This window comes from Cajanus cajan, chromosome 4 (genome assembly GCF_000230855.2).
Source record: "Cajanus cajan strain Asha chromosome 4, NIPB_CcT2T_4, whole genome shotgun sequence".
NCBI lineage: Eukaryota > Viridiplantae > Streptophyta > Magnoliopsida > Fabales > Fabaceae > Cajanus > Cajanus cajan.
The window spans coordinates 74,845,123-74,872,685 of record NC_138520.1 but is presented as its reverse complement, the minus strand read 5'-3'; the positions used below and the strand labels follow the sequence as shown (position 1 = coordinate 74,872,685).

General features: G+C 29.8%; 2 protein-coding genes across 2 annotated transcripts; one reads left to right on the top strand and one right to left on the bottom strand.

Annotated features, from left to right (window-relative positions):
• The first annotated feature begins 610 nt into the window (after positions 1 to 610).
• LOC109802998 (phosphate transporter PHO1 homolog 9) lies at positions 611 to 5,642 on the top strand. Its single transcript, XM_020364442.3, has 13 exons — positions 611 to 1,277; positions 1,442 to 1,751; positions 1,845 to 1,893; positions 1,978 to 2,049; positions 2,148 to 2,277; positions 2,776 to 2,896; positions 3,078 to 3,336; positions 3,489 to 3,593; positions 3,676 to 3,720; positions 3,988 to 4,137; positions 4,616 to 4,894; positions 4,970 to 5,109; positions 5,412 to 5,642. Exons 1-13 carry the CDS (start codon positions 737 to 739, stop codon positions 5,512 to 5,514), a joined length of 2,304 nt encoding a protein of 767 aa, XP_020220031.1. The 5' UTR covers positions 611 to 736; the 3' UTR covers positions 5,515 to 5,642.
• A 3,951-nt stretch (positions 5,643 to 9,593) lies between these two features.
• Positions 9,594 to 13,862, bottom strand: MTO1 (Pyridoxal phosphate (PLP)-dependent transferases superfamily protein). The gene is made up of 11 exons (XM_020363444.3): positions 13,272 to 13,862; positions 12,753 to 12,856; positions 12,577 to 12,650; positions 12,324 to 12,492; positions 11,892 to 11,951; positions 11,578 to 11,781; positions 11,376 to 11,462; positions 11,181 to 11,288; positions 10,414 to 10,509; positions 10,126 to 10,244; positions 9,594 to 9,905 (listed from the first exon to the last, which is right to left on the bottom strand). Exons 1-11 carry the CDS (start codon positions 13,744 to 13,746, stop codon positions 9,782 to 9,784), a joined length of 1,620 nt encoding a protein of 539 aa, XP_020219033.1. The 5' UTR covers positions 13,747 to 13,862; the 3' UTR covers positions 9,594 to 9,781.
• Positions 13,863 to 27,563: the final 13,701 nt, after the last annotated feature.

The following is a 27,563-nucleotide window of genomic DNA, read 5'->3' as shown; positions in this document are numbered from 1 at the left end:
TACATTAATATGTTACTTTTTATATCAATTTATATATCTTTAAAATATATTATTAAAGAAAAAGAGTTTAATACCCATATATTGTCAATGTAAAAACTTTTACATGGTCATACTCAAGAATCATGACTTATGAAAATTATAAATTTTGAGAATCATTATTTTTAGAAATGATAAAATTTTATTTGATTAATCATAAATATTTTTTAAAAACATTTATAAATGTTACATGATGATTTAATTAAAGATTTTTTCAAATAAACAAATAAAAGTAAGTGACATTCTTACCATATTAAAAGTTTTTTTTTTTTTACATTTCTAACATAATATTTTCAAAAAAAAAAGGATAAAAACTTCTTGTGTAAGAAATGTCTCATTAAGATAATTATTATAAAATGTCACCATATATAATAATCTGTATTTGGATGAAAGCGTATAATTACTCTACATCGTAATTTTTTTTCTCAAAAGAAAAATACACAAAGATGCAAAAATTAATATAATATCTTCACATATAACTTTTTTGATAACATGCGTGACAAGCAAATCCAAAAAAACAAACAAATAAATAAATAAATAAAAAATAATATATATAAGTCAGAAAACGTGTTAACTACCTAAGAGAAAACCATCTTCATTGCAGCTCAGGAATGATGTTTCTCTAAGCTTAATTGAAATTGAAATCCGTACATTTTTGTTGTTCATTGCAGAAGCACAAGTTACTCGGAGAAAAATAAAAATGAAGTTTGGGAAAGAATTAGTCTCACAAATGGTGCCAGAATGGGAAGAAGCATACATGGATTACAACTCTCTCAAAGCTACTCTGAAACACATGTCATGGTTTAAGGAGTCAAAAGAGTCAGCAGCACCAATGGCATCCACTCCAAAAGGGTCTCTGAAGAGAAGGTTAACACTCTACAGAGCCTTCAGTGGTCTTACAGGCACACAAAGAGGGTCTCCTAGGAAGAGTGATGATGAAGTTATACTTGTTCGTGCTGAGGAGGGTGAAGGTTCAGAAGGGTTGTACCAGACCATGTTCCTCAAGAGCTCTGAAGAGGGGGCAGAACAAGATCTTGTGTTTTTCAAGAAACTTGATTGTGAGTTTAACAAGGTCAATAGCTTCTACAAGAAGATGGTGAAGGAAATGGTTCATGAGGCAGAAGAGTTGAGCAAGCAAATGAATGTTCTCATTGCTCTCAGAATAAAGGTGGATAAGGTGGGGTTCGGAAATCTTGGTAGCAATGAAATCTCAACTTCAACTTCAATGAATGCCAGACATGGTAAGCCAGATTATGTTCTTTGTTTTGTATTCGTTTCTCCATTGGAGAAATGTGATAAGTATTAAGGAAATTCTTTTGATTTATACAATGAACATGCAACATAAATGTTTTCATGATATTGAGGAGTTACAATCTAAGGGGTCTACTCTATTACCATTTTGAAGGTCATTCACGTGTGCACATGGATGTGATTCATGAAGTTGAGATGAGCGATGGAAGGCATTTGGAAGACAGAAAAGGAAATCATGAGAAGCAAACAATGGAGGGCTTTAGACCAGCTTCATTGGAGATCCTTGATCATGTGAAGATCAACATGAACACACCAGAAACTCCTATATCAACCATAAAAGGGCTTCTCTCGAGTCCAAACTCTGAACAGTCATTTAGCAAGAGAGATCTCAGGAAAGCTGAGGAACAAATAAGCATAGCCTTAAAGGAATTCTATCATAAGCTTCGGCTTCTCAAAAGCTATAGGTAACATAGCTTCCTCCTTCCTTTATTAATGAAGACTGAAGAGAGTTTGGTTATGTTTTACAAGGCTAATCATTATGCTTGATTGTTATGCAGCTTCCTAAACTTGTTGGCGTTCTCAAAAATCATGAAGAAGTATGACAAGGTCTCCTATGTGATTTTAATGAGGATCATTGGTTGTGATGTTTTGAGTTTGGTGTTATCTGACTAATGTCATTGCAATTTGCAGGTCAGTTCAAGGAATGCATCAAAGGATTACTTAAACATGGTGGACAGTTCATATGTTGGAAGCTCAGATGAGGTTCTATCTTAAAATGCTGTTCTTTTATATTCTTTCGATTAATTAAAAATCGTTTTCCGAATCTTAAATGCTGCCGGGTTCTATCATGTTCTGTACAGGTTAATAGGCTCATGGAAAGGGTGGAGCATGCCTTCATTAAGCACTTCGCAAATGGGAATCACAGAAAAGGAATGAACACATTGAGACCAACTACTAAGAAGGAAAGGCATAGAATTACATTCTTATTGGGTAAGGGCACCAAGTAGAGGTTGATTTTTAAATAGTGGCTGCAAATCTTGAGGTGCATTTGTATTATGGTGAACATTGAACAATAAGGACAAAACTTAGGTATAATAGAATAGGTACCATTGGTAGTATTCTCTAATCAGAATTACAATATTACTCCCATAATATGTCTATTTATATTATTGAGGTTTGCATTAAATGTAAATACATATTATTAAAGTAAACATTAACTTTGAGTATGATAATGTTCCTAAGTTTTATCCTAACAAATAATCAAAGTGCAGTACAAACAGAAAGTAAAATGGATATGTAGTAAACTAGTAATATCTATTTAGTTCTGGCCATGTAACAAGTTTAAATACAGTACAAACTAAAAAATCATTGATTAATTTATGCTTACTGCAATTTCTATTCCTTCAATGTCTTAGTACTTTGATTAGAAAGAAAATTCCATTTTCAGTTTAATTTCTCTCACTGACACTTGACTGTATCTTATGTCAGGGTTGTTTACTGGCTGCTCAATTGCCCTCATTGTGGCACTTACCATAATCATACATGCAAGAAATATTCTATACAGCAAGGGTCGTACTAGATATATGGAAAACATATTTCCTCTTTATAGGTAAGTTGTTGATGTTCATTTGAATATTAATTATGCGATTACATAATTCTATGTTTGTTTAGTAGAGCAACCTCAAACCTTTATTTTCCCTAATAATTTCAAGTGCTATGATGTATTTCATTACCCCCTTTCAGCACAATGATATCATGAAACATGGTTAATGAACTTCAATTTTTTGCAGTCTCTTTGGATACATAGTCTTGCATATGATCATGTACTCTGCAAATGTATACCTCTGGAGGCGTTATAAAATCAACTACTCCTTTATATTTGGCTTCAAGGAAGGAACAGAATTGGGATACAGAGAAGTCTTTCTTCTTAGTTCTGGCCTTGCGGTACTCTCCTTGGCTGCAGTTCTCTCAAACTTGGATATGGAGATGGACCAGAGAACAAAAAGTTTCTCAGAATTGACAGAACTAGTCCCTTTAGGCCTCGTCATTGTAAGTTTCAACAATTTCATTTGTTAAACTTATTCATGTTGTGCATTTGCTTTGACTCTCAATATTCTGCCTAAACACATGCTATTGATGTTTGTATTTCATCATCCTCTTGATGGACCATGGAGATATATGCTAATGAATTTGCATTACAGGTTCTGCTTCTCATAACATTTTGTCCCTTCAACATCATATATAAATCAAGCCGCTTCTTCCTTATTCAGTGTGCATTTCATTGTTTTTGTGCTCCTCTTTATAAGGTAAAGAAAGAGAGATTTCCAAACAGGCCTCTTATGCACAAAACTTCACTAAGATAGTAATCTTGATTGTTTATTTTTTCAGATCAATCTCCCAGACAATTTCTTGGCCGACCAGCTTACCAGCCAGGTTTAAGAGTGTACCTTATACTAATTTTTAAAATTGGTCACCATTTTGATCTGACTCATTATGTGCAATCTCATTTGGTTGAGGCTCAATTTGCATAACTTTTGCTTAAGCTTGTATCTGGCTTACTTCTATTCTCCTTCTAGCAAATCATAATTCTGTAATAGAATAATTACAAGCTCTTTTAGTTCTGATTCTCTACTTATTCTTAAATGGTCAATTAGTTGTAGATTTTATTTTAAGTCAATACTGCTCTACTTTTGGGTTCAGGTGCAGGCCTATAGAAGTTTGGAATTCTATGTCTGCTACTATTTCTGGGGAAACTTCAAGACTAGATCAAACAAGTGCCTTGAAAGTGATGTTTATAAAGCATTTTATTTAATTGTAGCAATTATTCCATTCTGGATCCGTTGTCTCCAGGTATGCACCTGATACTTTAAAAAACATCCTTCTGTACTAGTTGATCTCTAGAAGTATCAACTTGCTAAAAATGTTATCGACTTATAAAGAATTAACAATCACCTTTTAGACCAATAAAAATATAAGCAGTTGGCATGTCATCTGTTTTGTTAGGATATAAAAGTGTAAGTAACCATGGACTTAACCCTTTAAGACTATACCCTTAATCATCTAATTGTTGGAATAGTGTCTAATATCTGTAGACTGCTAATCGTTTTTATCGGTATATTGACACGATTTTTATTGAGAGGCCAACTCAATTGATGCTCTAGTAAATTATGCGAAAAATTCTGCATGACAGAAACTTAAATGCTATTGATCTAAAAAGTTTGTTTAAACTCTCATATCACATGCAGAGGTGTTTGAAGTTTGTGTTAGAAATTATAGGCTTGTAATTGACTAATTGTAGTGAATCTAACATGATACTTATTATTTCAAGTGCTTTCGACGCTTACTCGAAGAAAAAAATACAATGCACGGGCTCAACGGGCTAAAATACATCTCAACAATTGTAGCACTTGTCATGAGGACTACTAATGAGTTGCATAGAGGAACTGTTTGGAAAATTCTAGCAGCAACTTCTTCAAGCATTGCAACGATTGTTAACACATATTGGGATATTGTAATAGATTGGGGTTTGCTGAGAAGGAATTCAAGAAATCCATGGTTGAGAGAAAAACTTTCTGTACCAAACAGAAGTGTATATTTTGTTGCTATGGTAAGTTATTATTATTAAGTTGGAAGAAGTTGTGTTGGTTATTGTTGAGTATTGCATGTGTGAATGACTTTTCAGGTGTTGAATGTTATACTGCGACTTGCTTGGATGCAATCTGTCTTAGGCATTAGAGAAGCTCCATTCCTGCATAGAACAGCTTTGACTGCTCTTGTAGCTTGCTTAGAAATTCTTCGCCGTGGCATATGGAATTTTTTCAGGTACTCTAAAATTTCACTCTACCATTATATGAGGCATTCTCTAATTTTGAAACATGAAAGTCACGGTAACTTAATGCATTTAAACCGTTAGATTTGTAATAATATATCAGATTGTGACATGTGTACAATTTATATTTTGACTTAAATGTACAGGTGTTACAATTTGATCTATTATTATAAATTCAACAGTTTAAATGCATTAAGTTACCATAACTTTCCTTCTATAAAGTCAGAAGATCCATTTCCGAGGCAGTTAATAAGAGTGGATGTGTTTTTATGATATTTATGTGAACACTAAACAGGTTGGAGAATGAGCACTTGAACAACGTTGGCAACTATCGAGCATTCAAATCAGTACCCCTGCCTTTTAATTATGAAGATGATGAAGAGAATTCGGTTATATAACCATATGCATATGTGGGAATGAGGAGGAGGGAGCCATGAAAATGTAAAGAATTTGTTTCAACTTTTAAAACACCCAAATTTTCCTGGATCATTCAAATTCAGATGTTAGATTTTTATTTTTTACAATACTTCCAACATTTTTTTAAATATAAATACAAAATGTGCAAATTATGGTAAATAATTTATATTGTAATACAATATTATTTTATTTATTAATAATTTATTTTAAAAATATTAAAATTTAATTCATAAATAATCATAATAAATAAAAATCAAATTAAATAAAAATAAAAAAAAATTATTAAAAACTTTCTCGTCAAAAAAAAAATTTAAAATATTTTTGTGTAAGATAGAGGTTTATATTTAAAATATAGAGATTAATATATTTGTTATTGAACTTTTTGAGATAGATAGTCTTTAATGGTTTAACTTATTTGGTATCAAATGAAAAGTTTTTAATAAAGAATTATTTGCACAAATATTCATCAGTTGCATTCCTTAATCACATATCAGAGTTTGTTTGATTTTCAGTTTAGACATTAGACATTGACAAAATGTTACTTTATCTTAATTAAAAGAGCCGAGCTAGAAAATTGTATAGATATCATGGAGATAGATTGAAGCTTCCTACAAAAGCACACTCATCAATTAAAATCATATCTCAATCACAATTGATGCTCCTAATATGATATTATGCTTGTTTGACTTTTCCCTAATCTGCTTGTTCAAGTTTAGTCTTTGATCATGTAATGACCGAATTTTCACCTTAAGAAATATAGTCTTTTTTTTTGTGTGTTTTTACTTATTTTTAAGAAGTTTAAATTATTCTAATTTATGTGATTAAACTTGGATTAATAGTTTTTCTTGAAATAAATTGTATGTTTAAAAGGGGATTATTCATGGTTTATGAATTAACCCGTAATCAGTGAATTTGGAACATTAAAATGAATTACATTCATTTAATTGGTCTAGGTTTTAAGGAATTAAGATGTTAATATGACATTTAATTTATTCACTCTAACTCCTATATTAAAATGAAAATTAGCTAGTTTTTTTATGGTAAGACTTTAACTCCTAGTTTGATTTTATTTTAACTTTATGTAAAAAAATTAATAAAAAAAACTTTAATTTGATTCATAATTTTTAAAGAGATTTCTTTTTAGATAAGTCAATCAAGTTGTTTATCCTTTAATAAAAACGACTAGATTTCATATTGGTTTATATACTTTTAATCATGTATTTACTTGTATTAATTATTTTACCACATGATATAATCATCTTACGGTCAAAAGAAAGTATGTATGACATTCAATTAATTAATATAATAAATTTCTGTTATATTTGAAAAAATAATAATTGAAACCTCAGTATAATTATATGTGATAATATAGTGTAATATAAACTTGTTATCGAGTTGAACTCACCAAATAAAATTGGTCAAAAAGAGAGAACTTTAATAAGTGGCCAAAGATCAAAAGGTTGAGGTCTAAATAATTCAAACTAACCCTTATAGTTAGAACCTCAAACTCATTTAATCTTTAAAACTCGCTCTTAACACTTAAAGCTATCCCAGGGGTGACTGGTACTATGCACTTATTGTGCAGGATGGCCTAGCATATAACATCCCCTACGTCCCTAATACTAACATGGTTGCCCTTCTTGTTCTTGCCACTATAAATATAGAGCACTTTTTATAATGGAGTGTTCATAAATCAAATTTTTTAAAAAATAAAATTGAATTGAACCGATATATTTTATAAAACTGAGTTGATTAATTTATTTTTTATAAAATGAATTAGATTAATTTTTTAAAAATATGGATCAAATTTTTAAAATTAAATCAATTTGGTGCTATGTAATTATCTACTTTTTACTTATATATAGATCAATTTTTTTAAAATAAAATCAACTCACTTTGTTAAAATAGATTAGACAATCAAACTAATTTTATAAGATTGATCAATTCAATTTTTTTCTTTAAATATATCAATTTTTTTATATGGATCGGATGAGTTTAAATTTTTTACACACTCACTCCTTTCTAAAAATAAAATAAATAAATTAATTAATTAATTAATTTAAAAAAAAAACCTCAAACTATCACTTTGCTCCTAAAAAAATGAGAAGATGAGAATTCCTAAGGGTCGAGAGCCTAGCTAGAAGAAGAGAGTTTGGAAAAGTTGTCTTCCCACTCTCTAAGCCACAAGCATATCGTAATGTATGGGGAAGGAAGTATTCCTCTCATCATTGTATGTTTGTTCCATGAGAGTTGAGATGGGTTTTGACTTCAAAACCCCTCCACTTTATCTTTTGCTATACATTTTTATTTATGCATGTTCTAATCTATTTTTAAATTTTATACATCCTTTGAGTGGTTGAAAGATTAATGTAATAATTGTGCGTTTAGGAAAAAGTTGGCTCTATCTTATTTTCAATTTGGTGAAGAAAAAAAATGATGACATTAGTTGGAATTAAATAAAATAAATCCTATTCCTTTTATTTTAACCACACACTTAAATCTTTATAGAATATATCATCATAACTTGAGTTCTATTTATCACACACATAACAACTAAACCTTTATAGAATATATGTTTGTTATATGTTCGTCATAACTTAAATCTTAGTTATCTTTAAAATTTATTCTAAGATTATATCTCTTTCAAAAAACCCACCTAATAAAGTAACTTTTTATCTTTCTTTAAATTTAATATATTCAAGTACCACCAATACAAATAGAGAACAAAAAATCATCCAATAAAATATTTTTTATCTTTATTTAAATTTAACATATTCAAGTACAATCAATATAAATTGAAAAAAGAAAAGCTTGTGAAAGAAAGCTCCACCTATAAAATACATCTAAAAGCCATAAAATACTAACACTTAAAAACTGATTTAGCGTATTTCTAGAGCAAATAAAAATCCCCATACCAAACTACCAAATTTTGCTCATGTATTATTATCATTCAACATTATTGATTTGTGATTTTAATTTTAATAAAAAAACATTATAGAAAATGTTTACATTATCAAATAATTAAAAATCTCGTAAGTATAATCTTTAAAAATAATTAATTTAAAATCATTAATATAAATCATTAATTTTAAAATAATTATTACTGGAATCAATAACTTTTAATTGTATGACTAATAATTTAATATCACATTTAATTTTAATTATAAATAACAAAAGAAAAATCATCAACACAAAAAGAAATAATTAAGATAATTATTTTTAATTAATTATACTATCTATTCAAATTTTATTTCAAAGATAACTTTATAATTTAAGTAATCGTTACATTTAATTTTACTTATAAGTAAACGCATAAGAAATTGAATTAACAATAAATTAAGAATATAAAAGAACTCTAAAATTAATTATAGTTGTTTATAATTAAAAAAACATTTATTACTTATAGTTAAGACAAAAATAATATTAAATAGTATAAAAATCTTACGTAGCAGGTTATTCTAATAAAATTCTTGATATTCTATTTTAACTTTATATATAATTTATGTTGATGATTTGCTAAATATATTATAGTGCTAATCATGTATTTAATTTATATGGATATCGATTTAGCTACACTCTAAAACAATAAAGTTTAAGACGGTATCTTCAAGTCACTGATCCAACAAATTACCTCAGATTCCTGGTGTCTAATGAACCCTTTTTATGTATGAAAATTGGTGCCATATTACACGAAGCACATCACACGCCAATCACGCTCCTATATACCATAAGAATATGGTACAAGGATTCTTGGAATATTGGAAGCTTGAGTTATTCTATCCGTAAATTAACGTGAGTCACTTCAACAGTCGTATAGATGATATACCTAGCTAGTAACTAGGCACGTAATCGACAATGAACTGGACATAGTAAAAGGAAAAGATTGAAACCATTTGCAACACATAGAACAGAATTAAAAGTTAAAACAGATAATACGCGATTTTGAAAATATAAAAGACAAACACCCATATTAACCCAAAAACATGATCCCCAAGGTTCGCTATTCTGCTGCCTTCAAAGAAATTTTTTTCTTTTAAAACTTGTAGGAAAAGCAGGACCGTATATCAAATAGAGATGTCAATTCATCACAAGTTTCATAACATCCAAATCAGATACCGTCTAACATAACTCCAACAGAACATTAGACGATCAAAATTCTATTGATTCGCCAGATGTGATAACCATAAGGAACAAATAACACGATTAAAAAAAAAAAAAAAAAAAACTTGGGTGAATCAGGAAAACCGTCTATATAGCTCCCAGAGCTTGCAGGACATCAGCCTTTATATCCTCAAAATCTTCAACTCCAAAGCTGAAGCGAACCAAGTTGTCATGAATCTTATACTTGGCCCTTTCTGACTGAGGAAGATCCCTGTTGCAGAATGCATGAAAATTAAAAATACAACTACAACCACCAAACCGAATCTAATCTCAATAAATAAAACAATGTAAATCTTGACACTATAAAACACAAAAGGCCCAGCTAAAGATGCTTTCACTATAGGGTCACATTCAAGGAGAGGACCAATGCCCGTGTCGTGTCAAATCATAACATTAACTTGACAATATAAAAATGGAATCCAAATGAGTACCAGTAAGACAAAATAGCAGGCTGATCCACAATGCTCTCACAGCCACCAAACGAGGCAGCAATGTATGGGATTTTCAGTGAATCAATAAATTTTATTGTGGTATGTAGATCTCCATCAATCTGCATTATTGGCATGGCAACATAATTATAAAAAAAAACATATGGCATATGATTACATCAACAACAACGAAAACCTTATCCCACTAGGAATTAGGAAATGCATAATTCTCAACAATATAAAAACATAATGGATGTTACCAAACCACATTTTTGAATAGCAAATTCCCACCTCAAAACTGACAACACCACCGAAACCAGTCATTTGCCTCTTGGCAAGCTCGTGTTCAGGATGACTTGGCAAGCCTGGATAGTAGACCCGCTTCACCTGTGCCAATAATAGTATGTCATTAAAGCCAGTTCACATTAGATGCAGAACTCAATCATGAAAATGTTGACATACTGATCCGTAAATTGAAAAAAAAGGTAACAAAATATAATACGCACAAGATAATGAAATCACACAGAACACAAAAGATTAAAAAAAACACTGATTTGACAATTCAAAGAGATAACTTACAAAAAGAATACAGTTTCATTTCAGGTGGAATTATGCCACAGAAATGCTTATTCATTCGGCCAAAGTTACAAAAAAGGTAGTAATAATACTTAATTATTTATTACCATTAATATACAACATTACAGCAGATCAAGGGATTCACATTTAAGTGCTTCACAACATAAGATTTAAAAAATCCAGCATCTGCTCATTTGGCACATCTCAGTACTTGTTTATCCATCATGCTACAACCACATACATTTAATGTACATAGGGGGCAAATGCAAGATTAAATTACATATTATTAACATAAATATGCTGTTGATGAACAAGTCTAGTAAAAACATTGCATACTTTAATCATACATAGTAAGCAATTCAACCATACTTATACACGAGCTCATTCAACAATTAAAAAAAAAAATTCAATTTAAATAATAATAATAATATAAAACAGCATATAGAGGAGAAAAGACATTGTGCATATCAATGCCATTGTACCTTGGGATGTGCCTCTAAAATTTCGGCCATCCTCATTGCAGTTGAATTCTGCTGCTGTACACGAAGATGCAGCGTTTTCATGCCTCTGATGAATAGGTATGCAGCATTCTGTGAAAAATTTGGGAACTATGTTAGCCCACAGTAACCAATTATGATATCTTTCCATGGAGGCTCAGCCCTGTAGAGATGACTTACTGGGTTAAGTGTACCACCCAAAACGTGATGTAAAGTCCGAATTTGTGAAACCACCTTAGTTGAACCACTTATACAACCACCAAGGACCTGAAAGGTGAAAAACGTTCCATGATGCTAAAATATGAATAACTGAAAAGTAAATTATTTGTGTTATTTCCATGATTCCATCAAACTAATTTTTTTAAAAAAACAGCCAACTTACATCATGATGTCCACCCATGTATTTTGTTAAGGAGTGCAGAATCAGATCAGCACCAAGGGCAAGGGCCTTCTGGTTCAAAGGTGTTGCAAATGTACCATCAATGCAGAGTAAAGCCCCCTTCTTGTGGCAAAGCTCTGAGACCAGCTTAATGTCAACACATCGGAGAAATGGATTGGTAGGAGACTCAGTGAAGAACAGAGACACCTGCATGGTAGTATAACACCAAATGAACTCTAGACTGTCTAATAACTCCAAATAAATCAGAAATATCCTTTACAGGAAACCAACTACTCTCTCCAGTCTCCAATACTAACATTGTGCTGCTCCAATGCAGATTCCAGGGCTCCAACATCTGCCGGATCAATTACAGTGGTCTGCAAATCAAAGAATAAATTTGTTACACATCTAAAACAAATCTATAAATATTATATTTGTGAGTGCACAGGACAAAGGTAAGAATCCACCAAAAATAACCCATTGGAAACATCACAACTCCACCTTACCCAATCAACTGACAAGATTCACATTCAAGATATCTATTTCATATTTTCAGTTGAAACATAGCAAATTTTCAAATAGATATTTCTATTATATAAATTCAGAAAGCAATCTTGGGAAAAAAGAAAATGAACACTTTCAATCCAAACAATTTAAACAACTCTTCAAGCTAAAGAAAAATGACAACATAAGAAGCACTTCTAACCCCATGCAACAAAACACAACCACCGAATGGGTATAACACATACCGTGATCCCCATCTTTGGAAGAAAAGTCTCGATGAATATTCTAGTCTTCCTATAACAATCTGTAGTGGTCACAAGATGTCCACCAGCTGGAACCAGTGCCATAAATAGGACTACGCTAGCACACATCCCAGATGCCATTATCACAGTTGATTCGGCCCCCTCCAGTGCACTGATGCATAATGACAGTAAACCTCATCAAATGATCACAACACTTAACACAATAAAGAATCATAATAAACTCAAGCACACAAACCTTATCTTCTCCTCTAAAACCACCGTCGTCGGGTTTCCATAGCGCCCATACTCATAACTAACCTGACGATTCTCCTGCCAAATCATGGAAAAATTTAGCCACACCAGTAATTGATATTTATCCACTTATCATTTCATGAGGCAAATAAAAAATATAACACTCGAAAAGAATTGTACCTTGAAATCAATGAGATCAGCGGTTTTCTTAAAAAAGTAGGCAGAAGTGTTCACCACTGGGGTGGTAATTCCATCTGTCACAATACCCCTACCTAGTCTTTCAGCTGCATTGCCCAGATACAAAACCAATCAGCTTCGCAAGCATCATAAGCAACAATAATAGTCCAATGAAATTAAAATTTCTTTAATTAACCAAAAACCATACAAACAAACAAACAAAAAAAACCCAATTTAAATACCCAACGTCATAATATAATTTAATGAAAATATGGAATCTCGGAAAGGCAAAATTAGATAAACATGTACAATTCAAACAAAAAGATGGAGAGAAAATCACTTTCTCAAGCAAATCACATTCAATGCAGTGAAAACTCTAGCAAAAGTTAAAAACTGAAAAAGTAAAATTAAAAAATCATTCTCCGACAAAACCACATCCATTTCAATTTAAAAAAAAATCATATGAATTGAAAATACAAGAACGAATCTCGGAAAGTAAAATAAAATAACAACTTCACGTACCGGCATGAATCGTTTTGCTTGCATCCGATTTCAAAAACGAAGAATAAGAACTATGCTTTAACTGTACAGCCCCGTTCTCGGCTGCCACGTTGACGGCGTCGGCGGAGACGACGACGTCCTCATCGGCGGCTATGTCGACGGGGAGAGGCACCGTAGCGGCGTCGGCGGCGGAGGCCGCGGGCGGCGCCGGAGCCCCGGCGGCAGGGGAGTTTGCGGCATCGTTGGACCACGAAGCGGCGACGATTTGCGCAACGCCGATGTTGCTGCAGTTGCGGCGAGCCTTGGTGCTGAGCTGGCGCTGAAAGTTGGGAGGGAAGCGGAGGATGAGGGAGGAGACGCCGTGCAAGGCAGCGCCAGATCCGAGGGAGGCGCGGAAATTGCGGCGGCGGAGGTTGTCGAAGGAGGGAGGCGGCGAGAAATCGGGATCGGAGCGGCACTCGAAGGTGAAACGCATGTGTGAGCTGGAAACGGCCATGTTCGTCGTCGTTTTGAGGGATTTGTTTTCTTCTGCTTCACCTACTCCTCTCGCTCTCTCTCTCTCTCTCTCTCTCTCTCCAATCTACCAAATAAATATGCAAAGGGATCAACACTAACACTTCGCATTAAATACTAACACTATATACTATATAGTGCAGGATATACGCGTCACGCGTCATTACTTTCTCCTCTCCTTTCCTTTCAAATTTAAATAAATTAAATTAAAGTTATCGTCTTCTTTTTTTTCTTCTAATTATTATTCAACAAAGTTTCTTCTCAATATTTACGCATTTACACATTAATCATCAATGAATTCAAAGTACGGTTCGTGAAGTCACCACTCAAACGTGTTTTCTCTACTTCACCAACTGTACCCTCTTTTAACTGCACCAAATCCGAATCCAAAATGATCGACAATCGCAAGATATTGTTAATTTTTTTATATAATTTGTTGATTTTTTTCTAATCTATACAGCTATATAAAAAAATTAAAATATTTGATACATCATTATATTTTTTATTATTAAAAAATTTATTAAATTCAGAATTTAAAATTTTAAGACTCAAAACTAATTACAAAATTAACTATTAATATATTTTCATTATTTAATCTCAATTTTATTTTATTTTTAAATAGAGACAAAAATTATTTCAATAATATACAAATACATCATTCATTCATGATTTTTATTATATTAAATTTTAGGTTTAATGTTATTTATAATTGGATAAATTTTGGTTTTTCTATTTTATTTTGTCAATTTAATCTTCCAGTATTTTTCTTTTAAATTAGGATATTATTGAGACAAAAAAGTAATGACTAACCCTATGATTCTTTAGATATTGAATGTTAAATTGACAAATAGATTAAATATTACTAGTAATGACTAATCCTACCAATCGTTGGTTGGTGCAGTGGTAGCATGGGGTTGCACTTGGTAGGGAGGTCTGCGGATCGATCCCCCACAACGGCGATTGGGAGGGGCTTAAATACCGTAATCCTTGGACCCGCCCCGAATCCGGATTAGTCGGCCCATTGTGGTTCGGATACCGGGTGGTTATACCAAAAAAAAGTAATGACTAATCCTATGATTAAAAAAATCTATTTATTTAAAAAGTTTAAATTTAGATTTATAAAAAAATTGTTATATATATTTATATATGTATATTATTATTAACAATAATACTATAATTAAGTAAATAAAGTAACACTCATTTTAAATCTTATGTCATTTTTTAATAAAAAATATATATCTCATTTCTACCATATTATTTTTTATAAAAATAAAGTAGTATATATAGTCGGAATTATATATTTAAGGCATGAATCAAATTTTGATCTTTAGTTATGTAGTACAAGTATCCAACCACTTAACTTATCTATATATCAACAATAGTTTTTTTTATGTAACATATATATTACTCCCATAAGACTAATTACCTAATTCACTAATATTAAGAAAATAGTTAACTTAATTGATAATAATAAATTTGTATTATTTGTATTTTTTTCTAAAGCTATCTTTATATTATTTTTTTTCTAATTAATACTCATATACCTTCTAATCAATTAGAGTGCATGTTTTATATTATTTACTTCTCTTAATTAATACTCATATTTTTTTACATACTTTTCAAAGATTTCATAATTAATGCATTTTAACACTTGCATTTTAGTCTAAAATATAATTAAAATATAGAATAATATAAATTGAGCCTAATATAAAAAAAAACAAATAATTATTCTAAGTTAAATCTTATAAATAAAAAGTGAAAATAATATATATATATATATATATATATGTGTGTGTGTGTGTATGTGAGAGAGAGAGAGAGAGAGAGAGAGAGATAAACCGGAAAAAAAAATCTAATATCAGAGCTAGAATTTGATGGAGAGGAGCCGACACATTTTTTTTTTCTATTGCTTAATTTTTTTTATCATTTTTATCCCTTAATCTTCCACAGTAATTGAGATATGGTAAGTAGTAACAATTAACACATGAAATATGTTTAGCGGTTAGTTTTAGTCTTGCCCACTTTTGTAGGATCATTTGAACCTGAAAAGGAATGCACATGTTAAAACTTTTGTTAGGTTTGTTTCCCAATTTGAATGAAATTTGTTTCGACACGCCCCATTTTGTGTTATCCCATCTAATTCATTGTTGGAGGAGTTACTTTTAGCGATAATATAACTCACAGTTAAACATATTTCTTCATTGATAACTCTTACGCGCTCTATTCAAGTTAGGAAGGAAAATCGGAAGAAAACAGAAAGAAAATTTGTTCTTTACTTCTATTTATATTTAAGTTAGTTAGGGAGACAGGAAGAACACAGAAAGGAAAATTATTCTTTGCTTCAATTGAATTAACAAGTTGTAAAAGTGATTAAGGGGTGACTTTTCACTTAATTAATAAACTTAATTGAATATAAACATTAAGATAGGTCTAATAGTATGGACCAACATAAGGTATAAGAACTTAAGTTTAAACTTTATCAATGTCATTGTAAATTTTTTATTGAAAAAAAAATAGTTTAACATTAATACAATGATAATATATAAAAAAAATTATATAGTCAACTAATTAGAAATCACAATTTATATGATTTTTAAGGTAATTATTATTAAAATTAACAAAATAATCATCTATATAAATTGTAATTGAATGATGATGTAATACAATGTCAATGTATTATTAACAAATTTTAAAAGTCTATTTAGTTTAAAGAAAGATAGGGGAGAAAAATTATTTTAAGGAAGAAGAAAAGAGGAAAGCAAAAGGGAGAGGAGAAATGAAAAACTTTATTTGTTTGAGAGAAGAGAAATGAAAGATACATAACGTTTTCCTTACTTGATTCACAAAAAGAAGAAAGTGAGTTTAAAAATTAATTTAATTATATATTATTGTAATTTTAAATTCAAGAACACAAGTATAAATTATACTTTATTTAGACATTATACTACAAATATTTTAAAATCTATTGCCTCCAAATCCCCTCAACATTGGAGGTGATTCAAATTAAATTAATGAAAAATAATGTTGCTTTCCTCTATTCACTTCTTTTCCTTTCTCTTTTAAAAGTTGAACTAAATAAAATAAATTTTATAAAAATACCTCTCCCCTCTTTCCTTCCATTCTTTTCTAACCAAATATTGTATAAAAATAAATAAATAAATAAACTCAATTGAATTAGTAATTATTTAGAAGTCCGTGCAATCAACAAGTTTTCTTTCATTTCAAAATTTACTTTGATTAAGTTTATTATTCATAGATTAATTAACTATTCACATGTGTAATTAACACGCGTACATATTGTAGTTAAATATAAATATATTAATTCTTACAAATTTATAAATTTTTGTAAATTTTACTTATAATTTAAAAAATTATTAAAAATATTGATTGTAGTGATCTTCATTTTAGATACCATTAACAAATAACTAAACTTAAAAAATGGTGTTATTATATCAAATAAACTACATGATTTGGTCAAATTGTTTGGTGTAATTCAATTTGTATCCTATTGGTTACAATTTAGCCCTTATCCTATGGTGTAACCGATTGGTAACATTGAGTTTGTTAGGATACAATTTTTTGAAATTTTTTTTAAAAGGTTTTTATTGAAAATATTTGTTTTCTTGTATATTTAAAAAAAAACACTTTTAATTTATATTCAAAGGAGCTCGTTATTACATAAAAAAATTAGAAAGAATCACATGTTCACATTTTTAATTAGTTAAATAAATATTTTTAGTGAGAATATTTTCTTCTATAAAGCATTTTGTCCGATGTCCCCAAATAGCGCACGTATTGTGTAAGACCAAACCTAGCAAATTGAACATAAGTATGTTTTATTATGTAATTATTTTAAGTGGAATGGAATCATTGTGGATAATAAAGCTCTATTTATGAGTATTTAACATAAACAACCTTGTATCTATTGATTTTTATATTACATATCAATCGGTGCTTGTGTTCGTCAATATATGCTCACAAAGAGATGATAATGGGACTAGGCATGCCAACGGGCGGGGCGGGTTTAGGGTTTAGAGTTTAGGATTTAGGGTTTAGGGTTTAGGGTTTAGAATTTTATCCCCGCCCCCGCCCTCGATACCCGCCGGGGATAAAATTTGGATCCTCATCCCCGTCCCTGGCGGGGTTTGGGTTTTCCCGCCCCACCCCTGCCCTTGTTCCTATTTTTTTTCTTCTTTTTTTCTTTTAAATAAATATGAACAATTTTAAAAAAAATAAAAGAAAAGTAAAATAATATAATTTTTTACATATAAATATTTATAATTTTGGTTTATATATATATATATAAATAATTTTTTAATTATATTATTAAGCGGAGTGGGGACGGGGGCGGGTATGGGGGCGGGGGCGAGGGCGGGGTGGGTATTAACATCCCCGCCCCCGCCCCCGATTTTACCAATCGGGGAAAACTCGAACCCGAACCCGATAAACACGAGTTTTCCTCATCTAAATCAGGGCGGGTACCCACGCGAGCGGGTTAGATTGTCATGCCTAAATGAGACGAAGTGTATGAATTGTAGCTTCCTTCACCCCACCTAATTAATGCAAACATCCATTTAATGAATATCTATGAATATATATATATATATATATATATATATATATATATATATTATTTATGGACATTTATGAATATTCAAAAATATTAGTTAAATGTAAAGTTTTAAATAAAATAAATTTTTTAAAATATATACTTATATTAAAAAATATTTTTATAATATATATTTGTACTAAATAATTTTGACATATAGTTATAATAAAAATTAATTAAATCAAATTATCTTATATATAATTAAAATATTTTAAATAATTTTAAAGTGTATGTACTGATAAATACATATATTTTATTATTTATCTCCACCTTCTTTAATTATTTATTTAAAATGCATAGATGATATTCGTGAATTTATAGATTGTTTTTCAATCCCTACTCGCAAATATGAGATATTAATTTTCAACTTGGGATAATAACTTTTTTACAGAATATTTTCAATTGTCATTAAGGCTTTGAGATATCATCACTTGGTAATGCAAAGTTAAATTGTTTTTTAAAATTGGTGAAATATTAAACATATATAATTTAAAAATGACATTTTAACTTTATATTCATTTATTTAGATTCCAAGCAAAATTACTATTTTAAAACGTTTATTTGGGAATGGAAAAAGTTAGATATATTTTTATTTGAGTTAATCATCCTTACACTGTCAGTGTAAAGTAATTAATCATATCTTTTAAAGTTATTTATTTTATTATTTTTTATTAAATAAGCAACTGACATGTTACTATTAAAAGTCAGTGTAAATTTTTTTTATTCTAACCGTGTATAAGTAATTCACTCTTTTTATTTTCTCTTAACTCAAAAACTTATTACTTGGGTCGAATCCCAACTTACCATCACATTTGCTTTCGATTGAACATGGGACACGTCCATTTAGAAAACATGTACTATTAGAAAACATGTACTATTTGTTGGGAATGTTCTTAATTATTTGGGAATGTTTTGGAGGCATATTTAGAAATAAAACAAAATTGAACAAAAATCATACTATGCCAAAATAGTATAAAAAGTTAGCTTCTATCTAATATTTCAATTTAAATTCTTAATAAATATCTAGGTACATTCCCTAATATTTATTTACTAGATTAACTATATACAGAAAATAATAGGACAAAATCTGTTTAATAAATTATTAACACATTTTTAATATTAATCAATTATTTGAAAATCAATAATTACTTTTAATTAAGTTGATTATTTTAAATAATTTAATAAAAAAAATTAGCATTTTTCTTGTATAAATATGAGCTTTATTAACTTGTATAAGGATAATATGAGCTATATCAACGAGTGTTTAAGAATATAAAAAATTTTACAACATTAATACATAAATAAGTTTAAAAACGTTGTATTTGTTAGGTCATTAATAAATTCTAAAGATACTTCTTTGAATTTACGTATGAATATTTAAATTCATAACGTTTTTTTTTTTGTCAAATTACTCTTTTGGTCTAATTTTTATTTAATTTATTATTAATTTTCATCTCTTAATTTTAAAAAAATATATAATGTTGTTATTTTGTTCAATTTAAACTAACAGTGAGATGTGACTACATGTCTTTTCGTATTATGTCAGCTATACAATGAATTGAGGTCATTAGTTTAAATTAGATGCAAATGACATACACAAATGATGATGATGTTTATTTTTAATTTATATACAAGGAAAAGTATCTAAAATTTATATATATAAATATTTTAATGACTATATGTCTTCTCCAAACGTTCTTTTAAGGTACAAAAACATAGATAATTAAACGAAAAATGAGTCACATGAGGTAATGCAGGTAATGATAGTGTAACTTAATCTAAAATTCTAATCTCGTGTTTAACTCATCAGTAAAAATAAATTAACTACAATTACTTATCCTTTTCTAATATTTTAAGGGAATTATTTAATTAGTTTATTTAATCTTATATAAAAATTAAATAATATTTTTTAAACTATTCTTAATAATATTTATCATAATTATAATTACATTTTATAACACCCCAAGTTTCATACATTTTATAGAGGGTAATTTAATAATTTTTATAAGATTTATTGAGGGTAATTTAGTAGTCCAGAACGACCCATTCTCAAATTGGAACGGGCCGTTCTAAACTACTAAAAAAACCTATTTTTGGTTGCCTGGAACGGGCCATTCCAAACCACCAAAATGGCCTATAACCCTAATTGGGAACGAGTCATTCCAAAGTTGGGAATGGGTCATTCCAAATATGGACATTGTGTGTTAAAACGCAAACTCATAACGGGCCGTTCTGGTTTTTAGAACGGGCCGTTCTAGATGTGAATTTTCCACACGATGAAAGGATCTAGAACGGGCTGTTCCGGATCTGAAACAGACCGTTCTGACCACTCTTGAAATCTATAAATAGAGCACTCTGGCACTGTTTCTGGACACACTCTCTGGAGAACAAGGACAACAAGAGAAAGAGATCAGCACGATTCTGCTATAGCTTCATCTTCTGCTTATCCAGGTAAGGGGGGAGTGAGAAACCTCGCTCGGGGGTGTGGGAATAATTTTTGGGTAGTAGGATTGACCCCCATCCCTTGTCTGATGCAATTCTAGGAACAGACAAAATATGAATGTTTTATGTTTTGTCTTCTGATTGTTCTGTTGTGTTCCATGTTGGATGTAATGTGTAAATACGTAATTAATTTTGAGAATAAATATGTTTTGATATGAATTATACTGCTCTGTGGGTTCCTGAGAGAACCTTATGAGAAATAGGTAAAATATGAATGTTTTCTGTTTTGTCTTCTAATTATTCTGTTGCGTTCTTTGTGTGATGTAGAGTGTAAATATGTATTTGATTTCAAAATTAGATATGTTTTAATATAAATTAAAGTGCTCTGTGAGTTCCTGTACGGAACCCTATGAGGAACAATTATGAATATGACTATGTAAAATATGAATAAGTGACATGAGACATGATGTGAATGAGAATGTGAAATGTAATGAAATGAGATGAGCTATGACTATGAGAATATGAAATGTGATGATATGAGACATGAAATTTCATGACAAGTGAAATGTTGATGAGTTAATGAAATAGTGAATGTGTGACATGCATCATGTGCATATATGATCTATTCTAGGTGTGCCGCTTAGGCCGCATACCAGTGATGTAACAAGCTAACAAGGTGGACCTTAGGGTCACCAGTGATGTAACAAGCTAACAAGGTGTGCCTTAGGGTCACCAGTGATGTAACAAGCTAACAAGGTGTACCTTAGGGTCACCAGTGATGTAACAAGCTATGTGATGAAATGATGAGAAATGTGAAACTTCTGTATGGCGCCACATACGTGCATTTATGAGTCGAGTCCATTACATCATTGCATGATAAATGAGTGTGCATGTAATATTGATTGTGTATGTGTATTGTTTCCATGTGACTTATGTTTGTTGTGTGTGTGTGTGTGCTATCTAACCTTTATTTTTGCACCTGGAACCGAGTGAGATATTTCTCACTCCCTTGTTGTTCTTTGTATGTGTTTAAATTGTGTTGCATGTGATCATCAGCATGAGGATGTTGGTGATGAGGCTTAGGCTTCAGTTGGGCATGTTCTGATAGGATATGTGATATCGGGGCTTAACTAGGTTTAGCATTGGAGTTTCATTACTGTTATTGTGTTTTGGAAAGATTGATCTTTTATTTTATTTTGTCATCATTTTCGTATTGGACTACGGTTTACGAAATATGAATGTGAATTCTCTATCTATGTGTTTTGAAACCTTATTTTTAATAAAGTTTTATTTACTCAAGAATGTACTTTATATTTATTGTGTAATATGTATGTAGGGTAGAGGGTGTCACACATTTAATTTAAGGAATATTTTTTAAATAATAACATTATATATGGTCAAAGTTAGTTAGAAATTATTTATATTTGAGTTTAATAATTTTAAGTATTTTTTTTTTGTTTATATAATTTTGTTTGTACATAATGACTATGTTTTTTTTTAAATGCAATAATTAAATCACTTATTATTAATAGTCATAATTTAAGGCATTTATTCATTATTAATGATAATATTGAATCGAACATAACTTACTTTTTGTTTCACTTACCATAGGTCAAATATCTCTAGATGAGAATGTAATAAATATAGTTATTCAGATAAGATATTCAACTCCAATGGGTCTGAAGGAAGAAATAATTGTTGTAACACCTCAAGTTTTAGAATAAATTAATATGAGTTTTAAATAATTAATTGTGTTATTTTATAACTATGAATGTTATTAAATAAAAAATATTTCAAATTTGTTTGTTATTATTTAATTATAAGGAAATTAGGAAAGGATAAGCAATCGTGGTTAATTTATTTTTACCAATGAGTTAAACACAATATTAAGGTTTTAGATTTCTTTTGTAAAGAAAATTTACACTATGATTACCTCATGCATCTCATTGTTTGTTTAATTATCTACGCTTTTGTATATTGAAGAACATTTGGAGAAGACCTCAAAGATTCATACCCTACATCTGGTATCCACCAAGGTAAGGGAAGGGGTGATCAGTAATCTTGCTCTCGAGTGTAGATTATCTGCGGGGTAGTAAGATTGATTCTCAATCTCGCTTTATTTGTGTGTGAGGTAAGAGGGGGGAAACCTCATATCATAATTGTAACTTGTAATTGTGTTATATGTCACTTTTATCTGTTATAATTATAATAATTGATAAGTAGTCATGTTTATTATTGTATAATTGTTTGTAATTGTGAATCTAATGAGTACTTGTGGGTTTTCGTGAGAACCTTAAATTAAAGATAGAGTAAATCAACTTAGTTTGAAGTAAGTAATGTGAGAATGTAAATCAATGTCGTATTACCTTTTGATTATGCTTATGGTATGTTGTTATCGATTGAACTACGTTAAAATGCATGTTTGATGGTTATGTGTGAATTTTGCATTTTCTGCATATGCATCTGTACAGATGTAGTGCAGGGCGCCATGAGTGGCCATTGGGCGTGAGCGTGGTAGAGAGCATGGGTTTCTCTCTGTGATGTTTATGTCGACGTGAGAGCTATAGGGGACTCCTTATTGCTAATTCATCGAGCACGAAAAGCAATCACATTGGGTGAGCTCCTACTAGACAATAGTGTGTGCTTTTTGTTTGGACTGTGTCGATGCAAGGTACCCCACACTAAGCGTCACCCTATTCTTGTGTTATTATTAATTCTATGTATATTGAGACATTCTGATGGGGACAATAACATTGAACAAACTAAATTGCTTTATTAAGGATGTTATTGAATTATTGGTTGTATGCATGTATTAGTATAAGTGACCCTTGATGATATTGTGAAATATGTGATGTGTTGAGTGTGTGGACCTTGTGATGGTCATATGGTGAAAATCCTAAGTTGAGCTTATAGTTGCATTAAAGTCAAAGTGAGATTGCCTAGTCAGTTGAGATTGTTGTGATGTTTAAAATGAATATATGATATTGAATGTTAATGAGCATGTGATGATAATTGTGTTTAATGTGATTATGCATAAAGTATGGTATGGCATGCATCATGTGCATAATTTATTTTTGTTATGGGTACGATGTAGAATATGTTGTCAAGGAAGGTCCTCCTTTGTAAAAGCTTGGGATTCATGACCTTAAAGATATAGTTAGATTTGGGAGTCTCAATTTCATCCATTGTGTGCATGGGATGTAACTTGCGCAACACCGTCCTAATTTATATCCTCCTAGTGTAAAGTGTTGTGATGTCTTAACCTAACAAATTTTCATAGGCTACTCTAATTGAGCCTTCGGGCAATAGTTTAAATTGTTTTACTAGTGCCACATTTATATCATTTAGGATGTCCATGTCAATTGCATTATCATGAACATAACAATGATATATTGAATAGATGTAAATTGTAAATATTACTTATGTTGAACTATATAAAGTGTAATTGTTATTTATTGATCTATAAATGTGAATGCATATGTGTTGATTGTTGTGTGTGGCGATCTGGCCATAATTTACACTGATAGTCAAAGTAAAATGTTTCTTACTCCATTTTTCTTCTGTTGGTTTTTGGTGTATGGTTGTAGATGAGTTTCATCATGAGGATGATAGGGCTGGACACGACGTATGAACCTTGTATTGGATGTGCTTTTATAGGATGTGATATCATGATATTAGTTAAGAATTTATTATCAATGTTAGGATTTAATATTAGTTCATTGTAATTACTCTTTTGAGTCATGGTTTTGTTCATTATTTTGTCTTTGTTCGTAAATTGATAATTCTACCCATGAGAATTTACTTTATCCAGTGAATTTATTTCGAAATTACTATTGAATTATATGTTATCATAGTATGTGAGGTAGAGAGTGTCATACTTGTGGGTATTTTACTTTGGGGAAGACACTTGCCCATATTTGATAGGTGTATTTGACCTTTAGGAAGGATGTTTGACTTTGTTCAGTAGGGGCATTCAGTCTTTTAGCCTACTTTGTACAATTATAAAGAATCAAAGGACTAAATTAAATATTTTAATTAAGATAAATTACACTTTTAGTCTTCTATACCAAATTCACAATTTTTGGTCCCCAATTTTACTTTTCCAATTTTATAAAATATGCAATTCTAATCTCTTTGTTGATTCATTTGTCAATCATTAAAATTATAACATTAACCTAACATTAAGTAGATAACATGATAGCTAACATTTGATAATATTTAAACTAAATTATATTTTTTATTTTTCATTTTAGTCTCATTTTACAACTTTATTGAGATAAAAAATTTATGTCAAAAGAGATATTTAACCTAATTATCATTGGATATTAATTTTTGTGTCATCTACTTAATATTAGATTATAACTAGGATTACAATTTTAATAGTTAACGAATGAATATTGAATGAGATGATTGAAATTGTGAAATTTATAAAATTGATGGATTAAAATTACGAAATTAAAACTTATAAACCAAAATTTATTATTTGATATTACAAAGAAAATTAAAAAAGTATAATTTAGACCTTATAATAAAAAATAAAATAGTAGTTTAACCTAATTTTATTATAAGGCCTGAATTAAAAAAAAAACACACAAGAAAATTGAAATACTATATAAAAATCATGCAACAACTATTTGTGTGTTTTTATAACGTGCATTCCAAAACACTGAAACCAAAAAACATGAGTCTTAATATATTAAAACCAACCGACGCTTGCATGCTGCAAATGAAAAACACAAACACAGTATATTACTTATCTTACTCTAATGATTGGGTTCACATGAGGCAAACCCTATAACTTGAGGGGTTAATACTGCGAGCATAGATTGTGATTATTAAAGTGCATTGGTGGGAGATTACCAGTAAGCAAGAGAGTGAAGAAATTGTGATGAATGTTATTGACCTCTCCGAAAAGGAACACTAATGATGATTGATGATTGATGATTGATGACGAGGACCACCATGGCGATGTATGGGCACAGCATGCACCACAACAGTGGTAGCAGCAAGACAAGCAAGAAAAAGGAGGATATGCATAATGCATGTATGTGGCTGCGGCTAACTCTCAAAGGACCAATGAGTTTTCCTGTCACACTCAGCATTCAGCATAAAGCAATAAAACATTGGGGGACCATCTATAAAATTCAACTACCACATTTTACCCTACCCATGTTTTTTTTCTGCTCCAAAGGCAATAAACAATGAAGAATGTGCAAATTCTCTTCCACTACCTACTTTCAATCATAATTGAGAAACCCGTATTTTTAGGTTTTTATAAGAGAAATAAATAAAATTTGTTTATTCATAAATTAAAATTAATTAACTTCTTTTAAGTTTTAATTTTAATTTATGGATAAGTTAGGTTTAGTTTTTGGAGAAACTTATTTATTAAAATAATTTTAAAATCATTAAATATAAACATATATTTTATTTCTTCTAGCTTTTATTCCTAACTAGACAAGGAAAAGGAAAATTGATAATAATAAAAAAAATTATTTCTGTCTTCATCTAAACAATAAAAGGGAAAAAAATGTACTATTATTTATTCTATTATTTTTGTTTTCAATAAAAATTACAAAAATCGCATTTTTTTAATACTTATTTTTTTGTGATTTTAAGAAATTGTAGTGATGTGATTTGAACCATTTGGTTTATATAATAATAAATAAATAAAAGGATGGATTAATGAAAACATTACGTCGTCAAGACAGTACGAGGGAGTGACGTTTTTGTAGAAGCGAGTCACCGTAGCTAGTTGTTGCATATTCTGAGCTGTTTAACTTCATTTTTCTCATATGCAAACATGTAAAGTGACAACTACTATTAGATCAAAAAAATAATAATAATAATAAAAATTGCAAGTAAAACAAAGTGGACTTGTTTTCTTTCTTTTTTCACATCGTATTTAACCTAACACTTTGGTCAAGCCCATCGTTGCTGACCCACTTTAATTTCCGTCAAAATAAATCATCTCAAACTCATTAAATATTTAAGCAAAACTCTAACCGCCACTAGTTAACTAATCAAAATTATTGTTTCTAATCTACTAACTACTCAATATGTATATTATTTTTCTATAATTTCATTGTAATTTTTTTCTTTAAAAAAAACTATATATTAATTCCTTAACTAATATCTTAAAGGCTTTGACTATAACTAAATTTTAATATTTAATTCATAAATCCTTATATATTGAAGTAGTATGGATAAAATTTTATATTTGAATTTGTTATTGTCATTGTAATTTATATGAATAAAAGATATAATATTAATTAATATTGATTAACACGTTAAGTTTCATATAAGATACACATTAATAAATATTATATCTATGTATTATGTAAATGTAAATTAGTCTTTAGTTAAAATTAAATTTTTTATTTGATTCAAATTGAGGAAGTTTTTAATGCATACAAATATAATATATACTGATTATTGTTATATTAAATTTTTAAAAAATTATTATTTTGATTAAGGACAAAAATAAATCAGATTACCTAACAAAAACTTATAAAGCAACAATCAAGCCTATTAAACTTAAGCTAAACCAAGTTTATTTTAAGAAATACACTAAGTTCATCGTTTTATTAAAGTCTATTTAGTTAGAAAAAAAGTTAAAATTTAGACATTTCAAAAAATCTTTTAGATTTAATAAGTCGTCTTTTTAAATAAAAATAAGTAAATATTTGTTTTGTTGTTATTGTTAAGATTATATATATATATATATATATAAGTGTCTACTCTTTTAA

Coding starts and splice junctions, on each gene's coding strand:
- LOC109802998 (XM_020364442.3), top strand. CDS start 737: ATGAAGTTTGGGAAAGAATTAGTCTCACAAATGGTGCCAGAATGGGAA. Junction 3,721..3,987: donor CCGACCAGCTTACCAGCCAG/GTTTAAGAGTGT, acceptor TTTTGGGTTCAG/GTGCAGGCCTATAGAAGTTT. Junction 4,895..4,969: donor GTGTATATTTTGTTGCTATG/GTAAGTTATTAT, acceptor ATGACTTTTCAG/GTGTTGAATGTTATACTGCG.
- MTO1 (XM_020363444.3), bottom strand. CDS start 13,746: ATGGCCGTTTCCAGCTCACACATGCGTTTCACCTTCGAGTGCCGCTCC. Junction 12,857..13,271: donor AAGCAAAACGATTCATGCCG/GTACGTGAAGTT, acceptor TGGGCAATGCAG/CTGAAAGACTAGGTAGGGGT. Junction 11,463..11,577: donor ACATGGGTGGACATCATGAT/GTAAGTTGGCTG, acceptor TTCACCTTTCAG/GTCCTTGGTGGTTGTATAAG.